The sequence below is a fragment of the Labrus mixtus genome, chromosome 5 (genome assembly GCF_963584025.1).
Source record: "Labrus mixtus chromosome 5, fLabMix1.1, whole genome shotgun sequence".
In the NCBI taxonomy this organism is placed as follows: Eukaryota; Metazoa; Chordata; class Actinopteri; order Labriformes; family Labridae; genus Labrus; species Labrus mixtus.
In genome coordinates, this window is record NC_083616.1 from 29,128,959 (window position 1) to 29,155,365 (window position 26,407).

Sequence of the window (26,407 nt, forward strand, 5' to 3'; positions counted from 1 at the left end):
CCGTCGGGACGGTGAGGTGCACTTGTGCCCAATTATCCTCTCGATGTCTGCTGGTAAATGAAGCTGCAGACTGAATCATCCAGACAAACATCTGGGGAGAGGCAGACTGAAGATGCTACCTGTGAGTCACATGGTAATGGATAAATGTATCTCTAGTTTTTAGGAGCTCAGAACTTCAGTAGCAGTAATAATAATAAGACAGTAGTATACCGTATAGGTCTAAATTCCTGAGGGATGCATGTTCACATGTTTTCATTGTTTCAGCAGTTGCAGAAAGTTAATGCAATTAGCTGTTACTGTGATTTAGTTGTTTCTATTTTGATGTGCTGCTGTGTCTTTGAGGCCTAGAGAGAAAACATACTCTGCAAAAACCACAGTCCGGGGCAGCGTAGAGGTTAGTGGTCGCGCCACATGTACAGAAGCTGTTGTCCTCCAAACCAGGGGCCCTCGTCAAAATCCAACCCATGCCTCCTTTCTCAAATGTAATTCCTCACTCTCCTCTCCTTGATTTCTGACCCTATCTACTTTCCCATCTCGACAAAAAAGGTGTAAAAAACCCATTAAAATAAAAATCTGAAAAACACCCTTAAGTGTTTTTATCTAATTTCAAGACTAAAATATCTCATTACACTTCATATTAGAGCTCGACCGATTAATCAGCCAGCCGATATTATCGGCCATATCCAGTGATTATCAATATCAACTAACTTTAACGGAGATATGCACCGATATTACTAGATTTATTCACCAGTCACATAGCATTTCATGTGAGTGTCTTTGTGTTACATGAGGAGTTCTCTTTCACCAGCAGAGGGCGCTATATGGATTACAACAAGTATCATCACTCTGCAGAGTGTCAGGCAGTGATGCACGTAGATGCACATTTACTTTCCAGCTGAGTGATCATCTTGTCTTCATTATAATGTATTTCTTTTCCACAAGTGTTTATAAGCTGCATTTGTGGGGATAAACTCAATAAATATATATCTATATTTATCTATCCATGTCTAAAGATCGAACATAGATCAAATAAAGATATCAGCCGATTTATTGGTATCAGATTTTTTCTCTTCCTAATACTGATATCAGTATTTCCCCCAAAAATCCCATATTGGTTGGTCCCTACTTAATATAAGCCACAGTCACCTGACAAACACAGAAAAGTGTCTTATTTAAAAATATTATAATCAAAAAAGTTAGTAAAAATATCTGCCTCTGCAGCAGGCAAAATTGACTTGTTAAGTTTTTTGAAATTAGATTAATATCTTATGACATGAAACTTTACAGGTAAACTTTTCTTGCTTTGGCTTTTTACATCTTTGTTTATCTGGACTTGTCAGGTGAACGTTGTGTTATATGCAACGTGATGTTTTTGACAAGATATAAGACACATTTGAGTTTTTGCAGTGTAATAAACAGAATTATTTTCTCTTCAGAAACACCGTCTGAATTTATCTTGTAAAAGTCACATTCCACAGATATCAAATCGGCTTATCATCTGTTGTCGAAACAGTGAGACGGGCCACCTTGAGAAGAGCTTTTCTCTCTAAATTATGTTCCCAACCCTGCGGAACGCCTGAGGGAAGCATACAGGACAAAAAAACAAAACATATTTAAAAGTACATGAGAGTGTGTGTGTTTGTCACCTGTCAAGGTTGAGTTTGTGGGCCAGCATCCTCCAGTCGTTGCCTCTCGTCTGCGGAGCATCTAGACTGCCACACAGCTTCTGTCTGATGGACAGAGGAATGCGGAAAGCGTTGGGTCCTACTAAGGTGGTGATGTTACTGGCAGGGTCCATTAGGGACGTGTCTATGCACTGGACCTCCTGGAAACACAGAACGAAAACAGTCATTGTTGATTTAGCGAGCTTAACATTTGAAAACGTGTACTAATAGAGGACTTGGGTTATTGAACAGTATGACATCATCAGTATAAACACTGGAGGACAGGGATGGATGTGTTTACAATATGAATGCTTTAAAGTTGACCTATCCCAGGATGAGTCTGCAGAGGGCGCTAAATGGCTCGTTCTGCAAATCACACGATAGTTCCCTTTCACACCTCTTACATAGGCTCTCGTCTAACAGTACTGGAGAGCAGCCCTCCCCTGGCAGCCCTGCAGCGTTCTGCCCCCTTCGGAAGGCTCAAAGAGAGTCGGCAAATCAGAAGAAAGTGGGCACGTGGGGAGGTAAGCGTTAAAGACACAGAAGGTCAAACATACGTTTCAGGTAGAGGGTGAAATGAGGGTTTTTACTGAACGCCAGTATGCGATAAATTAAGTTTTTTGAGCCGCAAAGCTACATTATAGGTTTCACAGACTTGACAACACGAGAGGTGAAAATGAATATGAGATGGGATCTTTAAGAATAAAATATGCATCTCGATGTGGATCAATATGGCAGCATTGCCCAAATGAAATCCCTCATATTTCATCCTGTTGGTCCTCATCCTGGCACTTCTCGTCTCTCCGCCGCTTGTCTTGTTGCGACCAATCACAGAAACATCTCTTCATTAAAACGAGCGTGAAGCGAACACAAAGATCTGCCCCTCAGCTCCCTTCTCTCTCTCTCTCTCTCTCTCTCTCCTCTCTCTGGCCTGTCGATCTCTTGTCTCTTTCTAAACTTTCATCCCATTAATCTGCCACTCCTTGCGCTGAAAGGAGGCAGTAGGTTTAATGAATGTGGCCTGACAGAGGGAAACAACAACTGCCACTGCTGATGTGAGCGATTACTATTTACTGCGACTACTTAGCCCCAATTTACAGCAGAAAGCTCTCCGCTGCCGGAGCCATGCCTGATGGATACAGAGGGACATTTAGTTGACATAACAAATGCTTTAAACCTTCTTCACATTTCACCCATCAACATGCAGAACCCTGCAGACTGTAGACTCTACATCAGGTTTCATTTAATGCACAGACATTCAGTGAATATTTTCTTCCAGCTCTTCAGCTCTAATTAGCGCCTGTGCCAAACATCCTATGAGATCATAGTCATTATTTTCGTAAGAGTAGTTATCGCCTACTTCACATGGATTACAGCTGATCACTTAAAGAAATGTTTTTTGTTGTGACTAATCTGTCGTTGCCCCAAACAGACGTGCTAATCTTGAATGTGTTCTTGTTGCAACCCTCTGAAAGGCTGTTTGGTTTGTTTGATTTGTAAGAAGGTGTATTATAGGAAAGAAAACATTCAGCTAAAAAGTGCTAAAAAAATTCAGGATGAGACGTTCAATACAGCGGGATAGTTAGAGTTATAGAGGCAGATATTCACACTTCTGAACTTGGATCGACTTTGTACGAGAGAATGATTAATAAGAGCTCCATGGTGATAAAGAGTCGTCTGACCAGATAAGAGATTTTAAAAAGTGATACAAACTCAAGTCTTAAATCGTGATTAAAAGCATGGTTAATCGTAGGATTGAAATTGAAAATCAATTATTTTTGCTTTTATTTTGAACGTTTGTACTGTCTTAAGCTGAGGGTGCTTTACTTCCTGTTTGAATACAAAGCTGCTTTTACTTTGAAATACAATAAGGAACATTGAACATAGAATTGCTACGTAATGACCGTTATCACAATATACCAAAGACATGTAAGGATCAAAAAGTTTTGGCTGATGATGATTAAAATAAAAAACAACACACAACAAAAGTAATGTTTAAGAAACTAAATAAATGTTGCTGTATAAAACAATTCTTTAAGCTGGGATTCTTGAAAAGTTTTTAAATATAATTTCCAAGAGTTAGATATTTATCTCACAGGCCTACTGACCAAATATGTTCTGTTTACGTATGGTTTGTCTGCGTTCATGCAGGGAAAATTAATATCAGATATTATATTGTTTCCACCATCTAAAAAAACAGAATATCAATATATTGCCTAAATAATGTGTTATCAGTCAGGCTTTAGAGACATAGCAGTAGAGCAAGATGGACTGAGACAAGTGGAGGAAGAGGAAGAAATGATGTAGAGGGTTTACAGTATATTGAAGGACCGGATTCTCTCAGATTGTGAACGCTAATATTGTAGCTCCATGTATTACTCCCCATTTGCTCCCACTATTTTCTCCTTCTCAAGGTCTTATTCACTGATCATAATCATATGTGCATAATAAAACTCTGAAAAGCAGCAAATGTGCGAGATACATTCATTTTGTTTAATTAGCTGAAGTAGTACAAAATGTGTTCAGATGTTTCCCTGCTGCTGCGACTCCTCCCCTCTCTGCGGTTCTTCTCAGCATACTTTGGCAAACAGGGGTTAAAAATTCTAGATCCCGAGATATGTATCACCTCTGAACGCCACGGGAGAATTCAAAGCAGTGACAGTCCAAAAGTACTGTGTGACCTCGACGAAAAACACACACACACAAACACACATATTCAGTGACTGGAAACATGGGCCAGAAAAAAAAATCAAAGATAAGCTATTCCATTCTTGTTATGTGACCCTTTAGCCCCTTCATGAATGATTGAACAGAGTCACAGAACCATGGCAGGAAACACGGACTGCGCGGCTGACTGCGGGGAAACTTAGAGACTTTAGGACCTTTACTGCAGGACTTTAGGAATAAGGAGTCAGGGGGTAGGATGTCAAATGAGCCTCTCTCCATCTCCAACCACTCCTTGAGATTTTCTGGATCATCTGCATGTGTGAACCCAAATTTTCATCCCACCTTTACCCAGACACTTTCCTGCCAGACCCCCAAGTAACATTTCCACAAGAAGTCGGGCGGAGCTGATATGAGAAAGCTGCAGATAATACTGAGGACAATTCTGTGTGAGTGAGTGAGTGGGCCGGATGATGACATTCGTATTCTACAATTCTACACTTCTACAAATCACTTAGCAGACGCTTTTATCCAAAGCGACGTACATCAGAGAGTAAGAACAACACAAGCAAGGATCTAGAAAAAAGGGAACAATGTCAGTAAGAGCAAACGATCAGCTTTGAGTCTGATTGGACACACAGGTGCTGACAGGAAGTGACCAGAGGCAAAGCACAACATTGAGGGCAGTTCTTGAGAGCTCTAATCTGTATAGAAACCATCTTATAAGTCGTCGTTATCAAACAAAAACCATCGTCATTACCATCATCATCATCAATAATATGGAGACCATCATCATTAAGTTAGTAGGTATTCATGAAAGAGCTGGGTCTTTAGCTTTTTCTTAAAGGTGCAGAGGGACTCTGCAGATCGAATGGAGTTTGGAAGTTCATTCCACCACCGGGGGGCGACAGAGGAGAAGAGTCTAGTCAGCTTCTTAGGACCCTGTTGTGAAGTATTCAGGGAAAATCTCCCGCTGTGAGGGGCATGTGTGAAAGAACAACTCTGGAGAGTGTCTTGAAATCTCCAGGAGTGTGTGCTTGAAAAAAGGCTTTTGACCGTGTTGATCTTTCTTCCAGTATTATTATTATTTTTTTTTTTACATATACAGGACATCATGTGTGTAGTTCTACCAGCTCACCTCCTCCAGTGTGTTGCTGAGCTGAAAGATCTGTCCCTCTCCCTCCACCTGCCGCACACACAGCTTGCAGCTGATCTCCATGGTGGCCGGGCTCAGTCTCTCCAGGGTGAAGGTGCAGTGAAGACTTCTCTGACTGCCGCTCCACACCTGGTAGAACGGGATCTCCTAAGAGAAGAAAACGAGATTGGAAAAAGTGATCTCATGCTGTGAAATGATCAAATATGTGTAACTGTACTCACACTAGTCAAATAAACTGGACCTTGATGGTCGAACGTTCTTGGGCATGGTAACAGATTGCCCTCGGTGTACATGGACGTGTACTCCTCTTACCTGATATTTAGCGATGAGCTTGCTCTTCCAGTGTGTGTGCGGCACGTCGTGGATCGACAGTCTCAGATTGTGTGTGCTGTCTTTAAAGTTCAGAGTCTTCGGCTCATCCAGAAGCTTCCCTCCCATCTGGGTCTCCATCTGAAGAACCTCCTGCACACATAAAACCCCCCCAAAAAAAGAAATACTTCAAATTTCTTCCTCAAGTTTTCCTTCTACAAAACTCTTCCTCGCTGAACAAGTTTTTCATAGATCAGTGGAGAGACGACATTATAACTGCAGATAATGCTGTGTTGAACGTTGAAACATATCTCAGTTCTCCCATCATGTCGTATCAGGAGATGTACTCCCCCGGATTGAAGCAAAGCTTGGCTCGGCTAACTGCACAGAACTTAAGAGAGACATTAAGACGCTCAATAAAAAGCCTTGATTAATAATGCACCGTGAGTCAGAGTGGTGCTGTTGTGAGATGTGGGAAATGAAGCATATCTTTAAATGCAAGACAGTAGAATTCAATTACTTCTCCTGACCTCAAAGCCTCCCTGCGCGGTTCTAATTATGTAAGATTATATAAAGCTTTCGAAGCAAATTATTCTCCATTTCCACATTTTGTTAGAATTTCAAGAACACTATCAAAGTGTATGTTTCAGTGAGCTCTCTGGTGCTGATTCAAAAAAGGATTGCGTTGCTTTTTTGAGCCTGCTAAACTTGTGTGAATGAATCAAAAACAACGTCTAATTCATAAAACACATGCATGGTGTTTGATGCACGCCCTGATGGCGCTGCAGAGCAGACAGTGTCCTTGTGTGTTGGTGATGGTTGCACCTCTTTAAAGGCTTTATATATATATATATATATATATATATATATTTTTTTTTTTTTTTTTTTTGATCCAGCAGATGTCGCCCTTGAGCACCAGCATGAAAGCAAAACAAATCGCGGTGCATTGTTGTGTTAGCATGCTAATGCTAGTGATCTTTATTATGCTCGTATCTTCACACTGCATGTAAATTTACCTGAAATGAGTGTGATCTAGAAACACAGTTAAGCAGTGAGTACAGTATGTTATTCTTCTTTTCTCTAGTCCCTCAATTAAACAACTTTTATACACGAGGGGAGGAGTCAGCCGGCCGTCCGGGCGATGTAAACAAACTGAAGATAGGACTCTGAAAACTCTGAAAACATCACAGACAGTGGGACTCGGGTGTTACACCCATTGTAGACAGTCATGACTCACAGAGTTATTTTCAGAGGATATATTTGATTTATATTACATTTAAGTGTGAAAAATCACATATAAAGTGAACTATTACGCAGTTGATTGGGGAAAAACTGTCCCCAGCGTCTAATTCACAAAACCCCGCCCGCTAACAGCCACGCCCAGTCCTTCTGTGCGGACGATCTGGAGCTGTCACGATCCAGCATCCATTCCTTTTTTTTGCACTTCCTTGCTCCATTCAGAGAGGAAGCTTTGTTTTGAACGGTCCAGCCTCAAAATGAACCCTGAACCCACCACCCCACCCCTCCTAGCTCATCATCTTGATGTGGATCAAACCCGCTCTGTCAGATCTCCACGTGGAGAAGGTGCAGACAGCTTTTCTACACTTTCAGACCCAAAAAAGAAAAGCAAACTGCACGGAGCAGGACGACTCTATGGGCCTGTTTGCACCTGAATATCATCAGTGCTGTATGCTTTGTGAATAAGACCTTGAGTTGGAGCAGGAGTGCAGATGTGAAAAGGGCTTATGTCTGATTTTTAATTAATTTAGAAACTCAGTTTTTTATTAAACAGGAAAAAACAGATTTGATCAATCTGATGTTTTTTTTGATGATCCTGGCTCATTTTGAAACCAAAAAAGGAAGCAACGTGTTTGACTTTGCTCTGCTGCTGTTGTGTGAATAAAACATTGCACACATCGTCCTGTGGGGATTTTGGCTTCATCCTTTTTTTTTTTTTTAAATTAACTTCTGTATATATCACGTTAGCCCACACTGAGAGAGAGAACCAAGAAACGATTCCGTGCCCTGCAGACACATCAGCATGCATAATGACGACCACACACACTGACAACATCAAGATATTTTTACAGGCTTCTGAACTAACATCAACATGCTTGAATGAACACATTAACACACACACATGCACAAACGGACGCAGTTATTTTCTGATGGAGGAATAAGTTATCAGCATGACTTCTGATGCCTCCTACAACCTTTTTTTTTCAAAAATAATCAATTCCTCCCTCCCATCATCTTCCTACGCTGCAGCTCTACTGTAGATACACAGCGGACACTTCCCCTTTGAAACACCAGCCGATCAATTACACTACACAAAGTCTCCCATCATTAAAAAGTCCACCTCTGAACTCTCGTTTTTTCCAGCCACACACACATGCTCGTTTGAAATGTTGCAAGCGGAGTGTGTCGGCTGTTTTTGTGTGTGTGTGTGTTTTGTGTGCGCGACCGACACTCGACTTTATCATCGCTTGCATAAATTACCGGCGTTAATCTCCCGTATCAGACGGTCCCTCCAGTGCTCCCCCCGAGTTTGTTGAAATTCTGAAGCAGCGTTATTTTTGACTTTGCTTGACCCTGTTTTGTTTACAACTCCTCTCAGCTCATTTCCAGAACGACTAGAGGTGAAACAAACTTGTATTTATGAGTCAACGGAATCACTTCTTGTCAAACTTTTTGCACGCTTCAAATTAGCGGGGAACGGTTGAAGCATGGGGTGGTCAAAGAGAGAACCAAATCTCGCACAGGAAGAAAAAAAAACAGAACAGTTTAAGACAGATACATTGTGCACTTCTTCCTCATCTTAAAGGCTTACTATGCGATTTTTGGATCCAGCAGATGTCGCCCTTGAGCACCAGCATGAAACCAAAACAACTCGCGCTGCATTGTTGTGTTAGCATGCTAATGCTAGCGATCTTTATTACGCTTGTATCTTCACTCTGCATGTAAATTTACCTGAAATGAGCGTGATCTAGAAACACAGTTAAGCAGTGAGTACAGTATGTTATTCTTCTTTTCTCTAGTCCCTCAATTAAACAACTTTTATACGCGAGGGGAGGAGTCAGCCGGCCGTCCGGGCGATGTAAACAAAGTGAAGATAGGACTCTGAAAACTCTGAAAACATCACAGACAGTGGGACTCGGGTGTTACACCCATTGTAGACAGTCATGACTCACAGAGTTATTTTCAGAGGATATATTTGATTTCTACATTTAAGTGTGAAAAATCGCATATTAAGCCTTTAACCGTTAGACATGCGGTATAACATGTTTTTATCTCTGTGCTCTTACAGCCTGATTCAATAAACTAACACTCTGTTTAGAGATTTCTCGTCGCGTTGTTGAGTACTTCACCTTGAGTGCGTCCTGCGTGTCGTCCAGACAGTAGACCCGGATGTGATAGTCCAGAGTCGTGCAGGAGACGGGGCCGAAGACGGCCAGCTTGAGCCTCTTGGCGGCCGCCTTGCAGACCGACTGTCCCACCAGGCAGTACGTCCCCAGGGTCTCCGTTAGGATGTGACACGCCTCAGAGTCCATCTGCACGTAGCAAGGGGTGGTGAAGTTCTCCTCTCCCACCACGACCACGTCCTGTAGGGAACAAACACACACACACATATAAAAGTCACACACATTTTCCAGAGTGTCATGCTGGATCTGTGATCCTAATGGAACATTTGCATCATAAGGGGCGTGGTTTATTTGACTGACAGGTTGACGCGCTGCAGCTGTTTTGGCCCACCTCAGATCTTCCTCTTTGCCTGTAACTACTTTGATTGAAAGTTAGGTGGAGATAGACGTTCCAATATGGTGACCACCATGATCAAACGCACTTCTGCGTTCGCCTCACTCTTGAAACCAGACGCTCTGCCACTTCTTATCCATGATCTACACTTGTTTGAAGCTTTTTATTCGTTGTTGTCAAAGCACACTCGCTCCTTCCCTCATTCTGTTTCACATTACTATTATCTATGGGATCAGGGACGTGACTGTCTACCTTTCCCAGTCTTTTATTGTGAAAACAACAAAATGTCAGTGTTGAATCCAGCCGATAAACAAACTGTGGACGATGTAGATTATTCTGATTTTACAGCCACATGCCGATAACATCTGTTTATACTTCACCTTTAATTCAGGAACAAGCTTTTATTTGTCCGCACGGAATGCTTTTTAGTGAAACCCGAGCGGTATTTGAACACTGGCTTTTATTTGAAAACTCACAGGCATTAAGCTGCATACTGCGTGTTAACATAACCCGACTGGACCTCCATTTGGAGCCATCCCCACTAATGCAAACAGACATTGTGTAAGCAGAGAGTGTGTGTTTTTTTTTTTTTTTAACTGATGCATTCCTCTGCTGCTGTAAACAGAGCTGATTTGTTCCCAGCTGGGCTAACTTGATGGAAAACGTTGAAAAGGAAATCAAAAACTGAGTGAAGTGTAAAAAGTTAAGTTTGAGTCAGTTTGGCACATTAAAGGAAGAATGTGCGACTTTTTTGATCCAGTAGATGTCGACCTTGAGCACCAGCATGAAACCAAAACAAACTGCACCTCCACTATTCTGACGCCTCCGCTCTCCTCCAGCGACACACCTCAAACCCCTCTCCACTCGCGTTCACAAGACAAGAGTTATGAATTAGAACGCACCATGATTAAGCACCATTAAGCGCAAGCAGTGGACAAAATCGTCCTTTGTTCAAGCTGCAATCGCCTGTGTCCTGCGTTGTTGTGTTAGCATGCTAATGTTAGCGCTCTTTAGTTAGCTTGTAGCTTCATATTGCACATAAAGTGACGCAGAGTGACCGTGATCTCAAGACACTTACATGACATCCAAATAATCAGTGCTGTTCTTCTTCTTTTCTCTAGTCCTTGACTAAAACAGCTTTTATACACAAGGCCGTCCCGTCCATGTAAACATGATGTAAACACGGCTCTGACAACAACACAGCTGGCGGGACTCACACTTCACACTCATTGTAGACAGTCATGACTCAGAGAGACATTTACAGAGGATGATTTCTGCTGTATTTATGTGTAAAATGTTGCACATTCTGCCTTTAATTCAGCACCCGGAGGCTCTCTTTGTTTGTGTCGAGTTTCTGACTGAAATGTAAATTGTAAATGTGTGGTTGTACATATGACTTCAGAGAGCAGGATCAAGGTGTCCATTGTGAGAATGATAATACTTGTTTTGGAGCTGCTGTCTGTGAAGTGTGTCCAATCCCTCTGTGATCGTCTGCTCGGCTGTTGCTCATATCTTTCTGTCACCGCCTGAGCTATGGTAAATCCATACGTCTCTCTGCACAGGCATATACTGTGCCCCTCCTCCTATATATGAGCACTCCAACCTTCAATTAGTCGTGTGTGCACCTGTGTGATTGCGCGCGCTGGACGTGAGTGTAATGTGCGTGCACATGCGTGGATGCAGGGTATGGATCTGCAACACGTGTGAGTCACAAATATTGAGTTTCCAATCCGAAGTTCATGTGGAGTTGTGTTCCTGCAGATGAGCCAGGCAAATCAATACTAAGAGGTAGGAAAGCAATATGGTATGAATCTGTTATTACTGGTAATCACCGCCGTGGCTGCTCCCCCCCCCCCCCCCCCCCCCCCCTGATGTGAGGGGAATTCAATTACCCTCCTCTGCCTGTTTTTTTGGAGGGGGAAACTTTCTGATGGGAAATGGATGTTCTGCTGCAATAAGAGGAAAACAAATCGACTTCCTGATGAAATTCCACTTTTCATTCTCCCTCGTCTTTACCCACTCTGCGCCCAACCCTTTCCTTTTCTGTCCGTCTTTCTCTCTCTCTCTCTCTCTCTCTCTCAGACGCACACACACACACGCATGCACACACACAGAATCGTATGCATGGCTAATTGTGCAGAGACATTGTGTTGTGCTGTGATAAGCAACAGAAGACAGCATACGGGGGGCTTGTAGACACAGTGATGCTGCAAGACAGCCTTATCACCCACACACACACACACAACATACCCCCACACACACACACACACACACACACACACACAGTGGATCAGAAACATTCATACGCACACACACACACACACACACACACAAACAGATTGCTGAGGTAGAGACTTCGCGCTGAGAGACATGGGAGGAGGGAAAGGGAGAGAAGGGAAGGGAAGGGAAGGGTAAAAAAAACGGAGGGATAGAAACATAAGAAGAAAGATGAGAGAAGGGGACGACAGCAGGAGCATAACAAATTGCTTCTGATAGGAGTCTACAGCCCCCTGCTTGTCTACAAGCCTATAGGCACTTTGTGTTTACTGAAATGTCTCTCCTTTTCTTCCTTTTCCTTCCTCCATCCCTCACCGCATGTGTGTATACTTTAAGCGGTCTGTGCTTTTGGGAGATAACAGTAATGCATGTGTGCATATATCTGCTGTATGAATAATACCATGTCATGCCATGTGTATTAACACTTTGGTTGTGACTGTGTGCAGGCGGTTAGCTGCAGATTTGAGTAGTAGTTTCGACACATTTATCGTTTGGTAACATGGAGGACGGCGGGTTTATACTGCAGCCAGTCAGCAGGGGAAGCTCTTCGTATCGTGGCTTCACTCCCAGGCGGCTGTAGCTACGTCCATCTTAATATACAGTCTATTAATCAGACATAACACCAGAGATAAAGCACTGACCTCCCACTCTCCCATGGCCAGTTGGTTCCTGAGCTGTATGAGCCAGTCTTCCTCCACGTTGTCGGCGCAGTGGTGGATGGTGAGGATCACTGGTCTGGTCAGCAGGGCTCCTGGAGGCCCACAGCTCACTACCGGGCTCAGCACAGTCTGGATATCCTCTACCGGGGGTCTGCAAGGGGACAGATAACAGCGGACTGAAATCGTTCTTCAGAACACCACCAGGCAGCAGCCGCAGCGAGCATCATCTGCAGAGAACTGTATTGATTTCACTTGTGGAGTGTGTTATTCCGTCATAATGTTCACATTTGATAATAATAATAAAGGGGACAGGAGAATAGTTACATCATGTTAGAGTAGGACGGACTAGCTTTGGAGTACTGTCGACAATCAGAGAAGAAAACAGATGAGAGCCGGGCGGCACAGATTCAATCAGAGGATGATTAGTGGAGTCAGCGGGGCCTCAGCTGGAGACCGGAGCTCACAGCCCATGTGCACAAAATAAATGATTACTGGTCACAGGCGCTCCAGATTTTCACTGCAAATTCAAGTATTGGAACTCCAAGGGAGCTCCAAAATGGGAAATTCATTCAGGGGTGGGTTGCAGACGGAGCACTGAGGGAATGCTACTTTCAAAATCATGCTAGTTTTCTAAAACTATACCAACCCTGCCTTTAAGCTAACTCTGGTACTGTACATCAGATGGTTACACGTGTTATCATGAATTTCCTCCATACCACATAAAATGAACAACAAACACTTTGAGAATAAATTCCTGATATTAAAGGGGTCATATTATGTTTTTTCTGGTTTTATATGCTCTTTAGTGTGTTTTCCAAGTGTCCTGTGCATGTTTAGACACATCTATGTGCAAAAATTCAAAGTCCGGAAACGCGACTTCTCCTATGTTCTCCTGTTAGCCGTAGCATTAGCTGCATGTAACGCTCAGTTCTAGCCCACCTCAAAAATTTTTTGCCAATGTGACGTCTTGTCAGTGTGACATCACTGATCTAAGCCCATTGGCTCGTTGTGGCAAGCCCAGCAGCTCATGTTGCACGCCCATTAACTTCTGTAGCACGCCCACGATATGCCGTAGCCTGCGGTAGCACAGTAGTGCTAAGGTGCTAATGTTTTTGCTCCCCTCGGACCAAAGTGGCTGCATTCCCAATATGGTAAAAGGGGCGGGACATTTCCGAGAACTGTGCTGAGCGACTGACCAATTACGACAGAGCCGACAGGCCGACCAATCAGATCAGACTTGGCACACGTGGGGACTCTGAACGTGGGCACTTCAGAGCCTTAGAGAGAGTCAGAAGAGAGCCGGTGCATGGAGCGACACTTTTTTAGAACTTTAGCTATTGTGAACATACTTTAGTAGGTACATAGATTAAATATATGAACCCCAAAAAGGGCAGAATATGACCTCTTTAAGAAACAACTTAGTATTTGAATTAACCTTATTTTATCTGTACATTAAAAGTCTTATAAACAGATAACGTGCATATGAACGTTTCTGTGTAATCCATTATCCAGTCACTTTCTTCACTCATGTTGCAGAAGATTTTTATTGATTGAGATGTAGCTCAAACAGATAAAGGAGATGGATTCAAATTTTATTAGTGATTTTTTTTCCCAGCTCACCTTGTGTCAGTGGGGGGGTGGGGGCACTAATCCTGAGCAGCATGATCGATTACGCTGCTGGAGCTCATTATTGACTCATGTAGCAGTAGAAGCTAACAGATAGAAACAGCAGAATTCAAACTGTAGCGCCTCATTTTGACTTCCTACCATGAAGATCATCCCTTAATGAGTTACGCTGCTATTGATCGGTGTAATGTATCTTTTATCATACAAGTCGTAGATGTTAGAAGTGGAAACAGCCGTCCGAGGGTTACATCATCATCTGCTGAACATCCTGATTCTGGCTGGCTAAGCGTTGCAGAGGGAAGTCAATGTAGCGTCGTGCTAGCCAGCTATTGACTGAGATGAAGACAGAGGACAGAGAAGAGGCTCGACTTTTAGAAATACTGTGGCTGCACTGCAGGACGGCTGATTCCTATTGACTGCTATTGATCAGGGAGCAGCTAGTAAGGATGCATGAAGTCAAGTGGTTGGCTAATTTATTAAAGAAGAGATTTATCTCTAATAAAGGCACAAAAGCCCCAAATACGTCTTACAAAAGTGAAGCAAGAGCTGAGAAATATGTCAGTTGCACTACATTTAATACCAGTTTGACACAATAATAATCAGTGTTATGTTGTAACACTTGCGAGATAGCACATATTTAAAAAGTTTAGAAATATATAAATGATAGATGCAAATTCTTTGGAATACTTCTGAGAATTAAATACTGAATAGGTGTTGATTAATGAGTAAAATCTTTCTCTAAATACTCCTAAACTTCTGCTGCGTTGGCACGTTGAATCAGGCAAAAAATAAAGGGGAAGCTGTGAAGTGACCTCTGCTGAATGAATCATCGAAGGAAGGTGTGCAAAGATAAACTATAAATAATTATGATTCATCATTTTGCTGTTCATCCTAAAGCTGTGTGTCACACTGTGAAGGCTCCCCACGCAATGTACAAACAAGTCTGATGAGTCGCTGCTCAGGAGAGAGAGAGACTGACAGACGCAAAGAAAAGAAAGAACTGAACATAGAGGAGAAGAGAAGATAGGGAGGGACAGGTAGTGTTTAGAGCAGGCTATCCCGACCTTGGGGTCCCCTGAAATGTCTTATTATTGATGAAAATAAAATATCTTGGCGCATTCTGCCTTAATCAAGCTACAAGATTGTTATCCAGTTCATGAGCTACTGTGGGCCGTTAACAGATAACAAACTATCTCGGTCTGTCTCTCATCCATGCGTCATGTGTCCAGCATTCATTTCCAGCCTTGTAAATTCATACAGGCTCACCCGGTCGCATACATCGTACACTGAGAAAAATAAAAATCCTCCCTTTCTGCCCTGGCCACAAAAGTATGAAAACTAAGATGAAGGTTTACAATAAAAAAAACTACAAAATGATTGAAGCTTTAATTGTTTGAACAAAAAGCTGTGTGTGTTTTGGATGTCTGGGGGATCTCCAAAGTTTTGTGAAGTCAAACTGGGGTCACAAAGCCATTGCCATTAAAGGTTGGGAACCAGTCATCTAGAGCAGCCTTTCCCAAACTAAAGACTGCCGCGGCCCAATATGAAATACAAAATTACTCCAGGGCCTGTTGTAAAATAAAAGTTATGACTCCTGCTATCACTTAAGGGTAAATTATTGGACATGACAACATGATATTATGGGAAGATAGACATCAAAGTTTACTAAACATTATGTCCATGAATAGTCATGACAGGCCTTACTAATCACTTAAAGGGTTGACTCATGGTAAATCATCATTATTGTGATATTTATTGTATTTTTATACTTGGTGGAGGACTTTTCGCGGCCCACCTGCAGTACCCACACGGCCCACCAGGGGGGCCGCGGACCACACTTTTGGGAAGCACTGAGCTAGAGAGTTTAAAAACTTACCTCAAGCTGTCCTTCCTGTGCACGGTCACATACATCTCATAGACGCGGCCCTGAGGAACGGCGCCCGCAGGAACCAACAAGCTCACCCCTGCAGGAGAGGCAGAAATAATGAGATTCATATCTGGATTTATACATTTAACCATGCAGGACTGAATTATTAAATGTCCCATCCCCTTTATCACTTCATCATTACGATGAATTATTCAAGAATCATTTTTAAAAGGCAGCCCGTGTGAGACTCTTCTCTTAATATCATGGAGTGAATGTCACTGTAATGTTTTATAACATTACATTATTCATTATTTTTGGTCCGTCCACTGCTTTTAAAATCTGAGTCTACTGAAAGCTTATCTTTCCTTTGTATTGTATGAGAACAACCCGAGGCCATTTTTCTTTTTTGCATAATGTTGTCTGCAAATGTATATGCCTTGTGGTGGTCACTTTTTACTTTAGGAAATGGAACATTCAAGACTTTTCTCAGTATCAGTTCAAACACTGGATACATCACTTCATTTAGATATTTAAAGATTAAAAAAGACTCCTGAAATCTACACTTTCAACCTACATGAAAAGCCTTGTTTAAAGTGATTAACCTCATATTTAAGTAGCTCAACAGCAGGGGTCTCCAACGCATCCCTAGCGAGCTACAGCTAGATTGTAGCTCATGGCGAGGCTTTCAGAAACTCACCAAACTCATCAGAACTCTGACTATTAACGCACCTTGAAAGTCTCTTAATTAAATCAAATACACAGATGTTCAACCCCTTCCAATACAATTTAATAGGATAGGTCTAGCAGAACTTAAGCAATCACAGCAATGGATCAGAAACCTCCATTGACTTGTCAGGTCAGTTATGCTGCACGCTAGCTTAGCTCATGTGTCGAGTGCATTGCTGTTAGCAAGCCTGTTTAGCCCTTTTTATGATGGTCGACAAAGATGGCCATTACAAGAAAACACAGAGAACATTGTATTGTCATTGGGAATGGGAAAGTGAGTTTTGTTTTCCCCACAAATGTAAAGGAAAAGTTAGTGTTCCTCATCTGCGGTATCAGCGTTTCATTATGAAAAAAATTGCAATGCCGATGCGCTACTACACTCAAGTCCACAGGAACTTTGCAGAAGTCTTCCCTGCAGGCGGCATACTAAGAACTGAAAAGGTGGGCCGACACAGAATGCAAAAAACAGTAATGGAGGCCTCATTTAAAATGTTGCACATTCTAACAAAGCACAAGAAGCCCTCACTGATGGTGGGGCGGTGAAGGAAGCGACGGCCGCATCGGGCGAGATGATTTTCAGGGAACATAAAAGTAAGACTGAAGTGCTAAACACAGTGGCATTAGGAGTCTCTGCGCTTTGTAAGATTTGAGGATTGACAGCAGTAGATTTGAGATTAGCGGTAAGGGATGTGTAGAAAAGTCTTACCAGAGTTGGGTACGATGAGGTGTCCTCCCTGGTTGTTGAAGGATCCGTGGGCGGTACATGAAGGGTCCCGTGTCCGGGCCAAGCTCTGGCTGCGAAGGTTCATGGTGTCACTGTTATCCAACAGAGACTGAGTAACCTACGAATCAAAGGACAACACTCAGGACAGTCGTAATAAGACAAGAATAAACATGTTACAACACACCAAATACTCTACTACTCTGAAAAGAGACACCAACAACTCTTGATCTTAAAGATAGAAAACAAAACACTTCAAAACACACACATATCAAAGGTCCAATATGTAAGATACCTACTGAATGAAATCATAAAACCTTTAAGGAGACATGCTATGTTGAAGTGCTTCTCCGACAACCAGTATGTCCTCCTTCTAAGCTTGGATTAAGGTGTGGAATGGTTTGTTTTTGTTTTGACCAGAGAGGCGGTTTTAAGGCACCCCCCACATAGTCGTTTTGAGCGGCCCTCAAAGATCGATGCACTGAAGCTTCAGTGTCTGCGACTCGAGACGTTTTCACATATACACTCCTGAAACTATCTAGATAATTTCAGGAGGAATGGTCCAGATTTTCTCCTGACCTGGCTGTATACACGTTTTATCGTTTGGGGGGTGGGGGGGGGGGTTGCCTTGAGGACAGCAGCCTCTATACATGCAGAGCGCAAACTAACCACTAGGCCACCGGCGCCCTGGATCGTAGTTATTGTGTGCATTGAGCTGCACCCTTGCAGGCTGAAAGACATGAAAAAGTGGTTTGAAGGACAAACTCCACTCAGAGCGGCTCTCTGTGTGGAAATGTATTCTAATGAAACCATGAAGTTCATGAAGGTCAAAACAAGTTTCACTGTGCACAGATCGACCTTTGGGTTTAAAGATCATTGTAGTTTTACTTTTGACTGACTGATTAGAAGCCTGGAAGAGCAATCTGTTCTTACTCCCCCTCCAAGAAGAACTTTTCTGCTTTCATTAAGCATGTTTCTCTTCCTCATGTTTTCTTGGTAACCGTTAACTCAAACCCTACGGGGAGGATATCTGCATCTGCCTGGGAGCGCTGCCATAGGGCTGAGCTGACAGTCTGTGAGGAGAGGGCACATTTACAGTAGCCCTGTGAAAACACCTTAAGGGTAAGTGGTGAAATATGACCTGCTTTGCATTTCCTTGTCAGAGATGTCCACCGTGAGATGCAAAATAAGGACTTAACATTCAGCAGTATACTCCTGCATCACGCACAGCTGACAAGTAAGGGCTTCGATGTGTTGGAGACAGACACCAGACGGGAAACAAAATACTTTCACAAGAAAAAGACCCTCAAATTAGCAAGGAGAGGTCGCTCATTAGACGCAGCGGATGTTCAGAATTTAAAAGAAACATAATGATGGATGAAGCCATCAAAAAAAGTGCCTCAGATCTGGAGAAAAATAGCCAATTCAGCTCTTGTATGGCCTCAGGACAGGTACCATGGAAAAAAAGTGATTTCATCTTCAGTTTATTTGTGACTCCTGTATGCATGCCATGCAGCCGACAGAGCCGAGGGAGGAAACTGAGCGATTGAGCTTCATGTTTACTAATCGTGTTCGCCTTTGTGTGGGAAATAATTCAAAATCATCGTTACAAGTAAAGAGCCATAAGAATTATAACTAACTCCAACTACAGAGAACCAACCAACCCACTCTTCATCAAACTGAAAACACTGAAACTTAAGGACTTGGTCGACTTTAAAACCACTCAAATCATGTACAAAGTAAAAAAATGATCAGATGCCGAACAGTATCCAAAGGTTTTTTCAGCCGAGGGACATTAAACACAATCTCAGAGGAATATTTATGTTAAAAAAACAGCAGTAAGGACCAACATGAAACTACAGTTGGGTCAACGAGGGGTGTTCATTTATGGAACAGCTGCAGTGATGAAATGAAAACATGTAAAACATTAGGACAGTTTAAACACATTTTCAAGAAAAACATATTTAACAAATATAAAATTGAACAGTCAATGGGAAAAATTGAATCAATATCAGTTGTAAGGTCTGTACCGTCTACCAATTAATGTGTGTAATACGTTATATCTGTTGCTTTTGTTACTTTTTATCTGTATTATTCAACTTTATTTTTTAAAGCTTAGCCTGGGATTAATTTATTAAGCTAAAAAGATCAAAGGGGTAGGACTGGATAAGTTATTTAACTTCATCATACACCCTTTTCCAACATGGACTGGTTAAGGAAAAATAATCGAGCCACTACAGAAAGTATGAGGAGTAATGTAATTGTTTGTAATGTATATTTTTTATTTTATTTTTAAAACATGTTCAAAATAAAAAAATAAATGAAATGAAATGAATCACCTTAGGAGAGAGTTTGGACGTGAAGTCTCCCCCGAGGTCGTCCTGAGGCGTGACCAGACCAGAAGAGTTGTAGACTTTGATCTTCAAGTTGGGCAGAGGGTCCAGGAGCGGGGAGTTGGTCATCGGGATTTTATCGGAGACGTCGTGGAGGGCATACACAGGGCCGCGGTACATGGCGGCTGCATTGGTCAAGTCGGGAGGGGCGGTCAGAAGATCAGCTGGAGAGAGAGAGAGAGAGATTATGAGATGACATGAATGTTATGGAAAAAAATAGTTTCTCACTTTGTTTACAAATGGACAGATTTACTCAGTTATGATCAAAATGGGTTTCATATGCACGTCAGTCACGGCTACACTTCTTGGAATTGACAAATCAACAGATGCTACACTATCATCAGTGTTATTCCCAGACTGTATAAGGGTTTTCACACTTGCAGAAATCTCCTGGAAAACTCTGGATATTTCCAGGTGGAGCTGTATATGGGACCAGGAGGAGAGCCAAGGAGATCCATAGCAGCAGGCTGCCCTCTAATGTAAGTGTGCATATGACTACCGGTGTAATATCATGCAATATACTGAATATTTTTGTACCCTTTATTTATATATCCTCCTTAATCCTCTACTTTGAAACGTAAAAATATTTAGAGCTTTCTCCCTATATGTTATCTAATATGTCTACACATCCCACACGATTGTAAAAAAAAAAGAAGTAAAAATAGGAATATGGAGGAACAAAAGGTTGCAAGCCTTTCTACATGTGCAGCAGACCCTTTGTGCTCTTTGTAACTACACACAAGAAATAAATACAATCATATACACATCTGTTTGTCTGTTAAATGTTCTCCGCCATCCTCTAAATAAAGAATTGAACGGAAGCGAAAAGAGAGAGAGAGAAAAAGCGAGCAAAGACGGAAGAAAGAAAACATATTATGAATATTAATGTTTTATGGTTTTGAAGAATGATTCCTATTTTCTGACCTAAACAATGAAACCTTCAACACACGGCTGCAGTTTGGATCAAATGTGGTGAACGGGTAGATCAGTGAGCAGGAACAATGGGAGTGAGAGGAGAGGGAGTCTGCAGATAAGGCTTCAGTGTCTGATGCGATACACTGAGGTACACGGAAGCGTGAACTGAATCAAGGACTGCTGCGCGACTGCTGCACACACAAAGACACAGACATACTTAGACCTCGACTGGATGCCTTATGTTTTCTGGTATAATAACAGAAAATAACAGCTTCATGTCTTCCTTTCAAGTTCTCAGGGTTTTTTAGTGACTCTGACTTCATCCCGACAGTCAAAGAATCTCTCACACTTGAACAAATCAGTGTCTATTTGTAAAAACACTCCCGATTTCATGGAGTCAATCTGAGTGTCAATCCCTGCTGTGCACACTGATCACCAATGACAGTGTCAAACTACGATTAAACCTGCTAAGACCGATATGATAGGATTCAGTTAATTGGAATTGTCTGATGGTTACTTTGTTCAGTCTTGTTGCCTTCAGTACATATATCAGTCAGTACCACCAGGCAGGGCCAGCCTAGAAATCTCATTGGCTAGCCCATTGGCCATCCAACTATAATTGGCCCGTTGCCTTGTCACAGCTGAGACTTGTGTTAAAAATCATATATTTAAGCTGTGTTGCAACAGGCCGCTTGTACCCGTCTTTGTATTTCAATGTAACACGTTTCCTTTTGTTATAAATTGAATGGTGATGTTGGACAAACATCTTATTTTGAAGTCCTCAAAGAATTACGCTAAGAAGTTTTATATGTTGCCAATTTGTCGTGTTAAATTTCAAGTTAAAAATTGGTTGACAGGAATATTTAGATACTTTAAAGGTTACTTATTATACTCCTAACTCTCTAAGTCTCAGAGTACTCCAAAACATGTGTGAAGTTTTTTGTTCTAAATCCACTCTGATCCTGTATTTGAATATATATATATATATATAAACCCCTCTATTTCAGCCCTGCTCAGAACAGGCTGTTTCTGTGTCTGTACCTTTAAATATGTAAATGAGCTGTGTCTGACCACGCCCCCTCTCTGGAAGGGCTTGGGTGTACTCTGGCTTTCTTGCACCATGGCCTATTGTTTAGGGGTGAGAAGGCAGACTCAGAGGGCAGAACAAACACCTAGCTGTGGGAGTGTCACCCACCTGGGGGAGGGGCTACTGCCCTTTGTGATGTCATGAAGGGAAAATCTCCAAACGGCCTGTTTGAGCACACATTTTCTGAAAACTGGAGCAGGCAAAAAGAAGGATAGGATGGACTTTTTGGAAAATTGGGGGGTTTGTTGACGGACTAGGGACACATATTGGTGTTAGAAAAGTGTATTTTCTATACTATGTGACCTTTGAATGTTAGTTAGAGTAGATATGATAAGTTGATGCCTTCATGCCTTCTCTGCGTACGTGACTCCCCCAGTTGGGCCTCCCCAGTCATCAAAGTCTGGATGTGTTCCTGTGCTTCAACAATAATAAATAGAGTTCAGTTAATTCCATCAGGCAGACGGTTAGCCTCACTCCCTTCTAGGAAATTGGAAAGAAGCTGCAGCAGAGAGCTCCTCGTTGTTTTAATAAAACATTTGGCAATATTAACACAGTAAATCCTACATGGGTATTTACTTGACTAAAGCTAATCAAGGGACTGCGCTCCAAGCAACCCAATGAGACGACTAGCTCACTCATCTTTAAAGACACTTTTGATGAGCTTGCCAAAGCCCCTTTTCAGGATGAACAAAACCTACTCTAAAAGGGAGAAAAACACCAAAGTGGAGCCCTGCATGAGCATGTCTCTGCACAGAAATCCAGTCCAATAATATCCCAGATTTAATTGGGATTGGGATCACAGGAAGGACAGTTACCTACTGAGAACAGCTCCAGATTTGTTCGCACCAGGCTCTACTTTTTTTTTTTGGGCATAGTGCCTGAAATCCTGTTGTTAGCTCCACCAGCACATCTATTCTAATTTTAAAAATCCCTCATTATCACACTCGCAAACACACAAACACACACACAGACACATCTGTCAGCTATCACTCTCTTCTGCTCTCTATCACCAGGCTGTTTAGCCTTAAAGCCAGCGGGTATTCCTGCCAAATCATCCCTGCTGAAATTTAATTAACAGCTAACGGAAGCCACAGAGAGAGAGAGAGAGAGAGAGAGAGAGGGCAGGGTGGGATAAAGAGAGAGCGAGACATGCAGGGACATAATTCTTCATTAATAGTAATCGAAGATGTTCCCTCAACGCAGAGTGACGAGCATCCTAATGCCTTCCTGTTGAAATGTCACCCAATCTCCGCTCTGCAAAAGCATTCACCGATGTACACACACACAGGAACACGCACACCTATACACACACACATTCAATTATTACCGCCCACTGTGTACCAATTTACTTTGCTTACTTTCTGCCCTCATATTCCGGTGTATACCATGATTTGAATTTCCCCATAAAACTGTGAGCATAAGCATATTATTGAAAATGCTTTGAGTTGTGTTTTCACAACAGGGTCCTAAGGGTGAGCTGCATGTGTGAACGCTAACAGCCTTATTTTTTGTCCTTGACTTCATGCATTTTTTTTGGTTGCCAGCCCCCTTCCGGGTGTCTGGGTGAGCCAATGTGTGAACACAGCAGGTAATACCGCTTACAAAACAGCGACAAAAACGTCTCCTCCTTCCTTTAACTCTCTGATCCAGGTCTACACTCCCTCCCGCCCACGACGCTCTGCCAATGAAAGGCGTCTGATCCAACCTTCACAACAGGGTCCTAAGACGCTGACTAGACTCTTCTCCTCTGTTGCCCCCCGGTGGTGGAATGAACTTCCAAACTCCATTGGATCTGCAGAGTCCCTCTGCACCTTTAAGAAAAAGCTAAAGACCCAGCTCTTTCATGAATACCTACTAACTTAATGATGATGGTCTCCATATTATTGATGATGATGATGGTAGTGACGATGGTTTTTGTTTGATAATGACGACTTATAAGATGGTTTCTATACTGATTAGAGCTCTCAAGAACTGCCCTCAATGTTGTGCTTTACCTCTGGTCACTTCCTGTCAGCACCTGCGTGTCCAATCGGACTCAAAGCTGATCGTTTGCTCTTACTGACATTGTTCCCTTTTTTTCTAGATCCTTGCTTGTGTTGTTCTTACTCTCTGATGTACGTCGCTTTGGATAAAAGCGTCTGCTAAGTGAAGTGTAGAATAATTCACAGCGAAAGAGTTGCCGCGGGTGATGAACAAGATTTCAGTGCATTTGAGTGAATGTGTGAAAACAGGATTTGTGCGATTTAAATGTTATTCAAGCATTGTTATAAATGATCAAAAGCCAACATATATACAGTAAACAACAAACTGTTGATGCTGTGTGAGTGTATTTGTTGATGTGCTCCAGTCTACATGGATGTATCTCTGAGCATGTTTGCCAGCCTTATTGATTTTTCTTTTTTTTTTTTTTTTTACAGTTTTTGTGCCAAGTGTTTTTTGTGTGATCATCGATAAATAAAGATTTTTTTCTCACACAGGTCAAAAGTGCACGGCACCAGTTGACTTTTACTCGATTCATCCACACTCCCCGGCTAATCTCGGCATTTCCAGTAAGCTATCCAATGCATGCACACGGGTGTTCAAGTGTTCAAGTGGCCTGCTTCCTTGTTGTCTTATCCATTTGCCCAAAACACATACTGTAGTACGGGAAATGGCAACACAGACAGGCTGTATAGAAAGACGCCTCCACTGTAACAGGAAGACAAACGGAGAGGGACGAGAGAGAGAGAGAGGAGACGCGGTGACGGGGGAAGACGGAGACGGAGATGAAGAGAGGAGGATGCTGATAAACAGGAAATGTTAACAGGAGAGGAAGAATGAGTGAGACAGAGATGAAGAACCGCAAAGAGAGACTCCTTGATGGAGGAAAGTCGTCTCTGGTGGAGACAGAGATGAATCCAGACGAGTAAAGATAGACAGCAGGAGACCAGAGGGAGGCAAATAAATGATACAGTATCAAAGCTTTAAAAGTGAAGGAGCGCCCAGTCATCCTGTATCCAGCTATCAAAACATGTCCGCTCTTAATCTATTTATCTGGTATCATCAAATCTCAGGTCCTCTCTTCAGAGTCTATTAAAGAGGATGATACTTGAAGACAAGTTCCCCTTAAACAGCGAGTGTCACCACAGAGTGTTCTTCAAAAAAAAGTTCCCAGAAGTCCTTTGGGTAATGTTTAGCTGCAGAGCTCTGACACTTTTGAGTATCTAGGTAGAAACTTACATTGAATTATGCAAAGAAAGAAACTTCCCTTGTCTAACTTCAAGAAAAGAAGACTTCACATGTGAGTATTTTGTAGTGTTGTAGTCAAGACCAAACTAACAGAGACCGAGTCAAGACCAAGACCAGAGAGTACCCAGACCAAGGCCAAGAACACAACATAAAGGGATTGAGACCAAGACCATAAATACATATGAAAAATCTATATTTCAATCTTAAATATATCTTAATAACCTAAACGGGTCAGCAAGCACAAGTTGGACCATTTCCACTTTTATGTTTTTGAGCACCATCAGACAACTTTCTAGATTTCCAAACAGTATTGTAGTCGAGTCACCAAACCTTGAGTCTGAGTCTGGTGTTACCTGTGTCTCAGTCGAGTCCCCACTTCCCAAGTCCAAGTCCAAATCCTCAAGGTGGAGTATGAGCCGAATCAAGTCCAAGTCCAAGTCTGAGTCATCAGTGCAAGAGTCGAGTCCGAGTTCTGAACATTGGCTTGAGTCGGACTCAAGTTTGAGTCCTGTACTCAGTTTCACGGCTAAGTTTCCAAAGAGGTAAACATTCAGCTACCTAAGAGGTGGTGTTTGATTCATAAAATATCCAAATGAATCAATTGGGAACTGTTCTAAATATGGTGACATCATATGCCAAACCTGAAAGAACTGCAGTAGCAAAACACATAAATCCAAGCTCACCTCCAATAATAAACCCATGAAGGTGTGGTTGCCAAACACCTCAAAAACATAACCCCAAAAGCTGCATCCTCTTGATTTACTTAAGTTTTAATGGACCTCCTCGCTCCCAGACATACATATAGCCTCTCTTGTCTTTTCCATCCACTCCCACTTGTGAAAAGGAGGCCGGAAAGGTAGCGACCATTACTGGTTGGAAAATGTTCAAATTGCGATTGAAGTTAATGGTTGCATTTAGAGAGGGATGTTTTCCTTCCTATTAGAGTAATAATGAGGACTAATAAATCAGTGGTGGTCTTGGTTAAATATCCAGAGTAATGCACAAGACCGAGTAACAAAGTGCTCAATTCCAAGTCAAGAATGAGACCTTGTACTTTTAAAAAAATATGCATTGCTAATTTTTGTGTTCAGTTAAATATGTATAAAAAGATCCAAATGTTCCTTGGAAACAAAAATTTGCATGTTTGCTCATTTGTTGTATTCCCCGTAGTCACAGTTTAAAACTTTGCTTTTATACTCCTACATCTACTATTTAAAAAAAAAACATTTAAGAGCACTTGAAAAAATCCTCCTGTGGTTTTAACTTCTAGAGAGTAAAACTTGTCTTCCAGGCGAGAAGTTTTGAACAAAGAGACGGAGCGAGTCTTTAAATCGAGTATCAGTGAGACTTGAGTTTTCC

The 26,407-nt window shown here is 42.1% G+C and overlaps 1 protein-coding gene across 2 annotated transcripts in view; it reads right to left on the bottom strand.

Annotated features, from left to right (window-relative positions):
- Positions 1-26,407, bottom strand: part of LOC132974677 (netrin receptor UNC5C-like) — a 241,343-nt gene that overhangs the window by 6,615 nt on the left and 208,321 nt on the right. For both annotated transcript variants that reach the window (XM_061038900.1, XM_061038899.1), the window contains 8 exons: positions 19,765-19,982; positions 17,411-17,546; positions 15,988-16,075; positions 12,468-12,636; positions 9,162-9,395; positions 5,797-5,946; positions 5,467-5,631; positions 1,647-1,825 (listed from right to left, as the gene is read on the bottom strand). In XM_061038900.1, the coding sequence (XP_060894883.1) occupies positions 1,647-1,825; positions 5,467-5,631; positions 5,797-5,946; positions 9,162-9,395; positions 12,468-12,636; positions 15,988-16,075; positions 17,411-17,546; positions 19,765-19,982 (1,339 nt within the window). The remainder of the gene's footprint in view (positions 1-1,646; positions 1,826-5,466; positions 5,632-5,796; positions 5,947-9,161; positions 9,396-12,467; positions 12,637-15,987; positions 16,076-17,410; positions 17,547-19,764; positions 19,983-26,407) is intronic.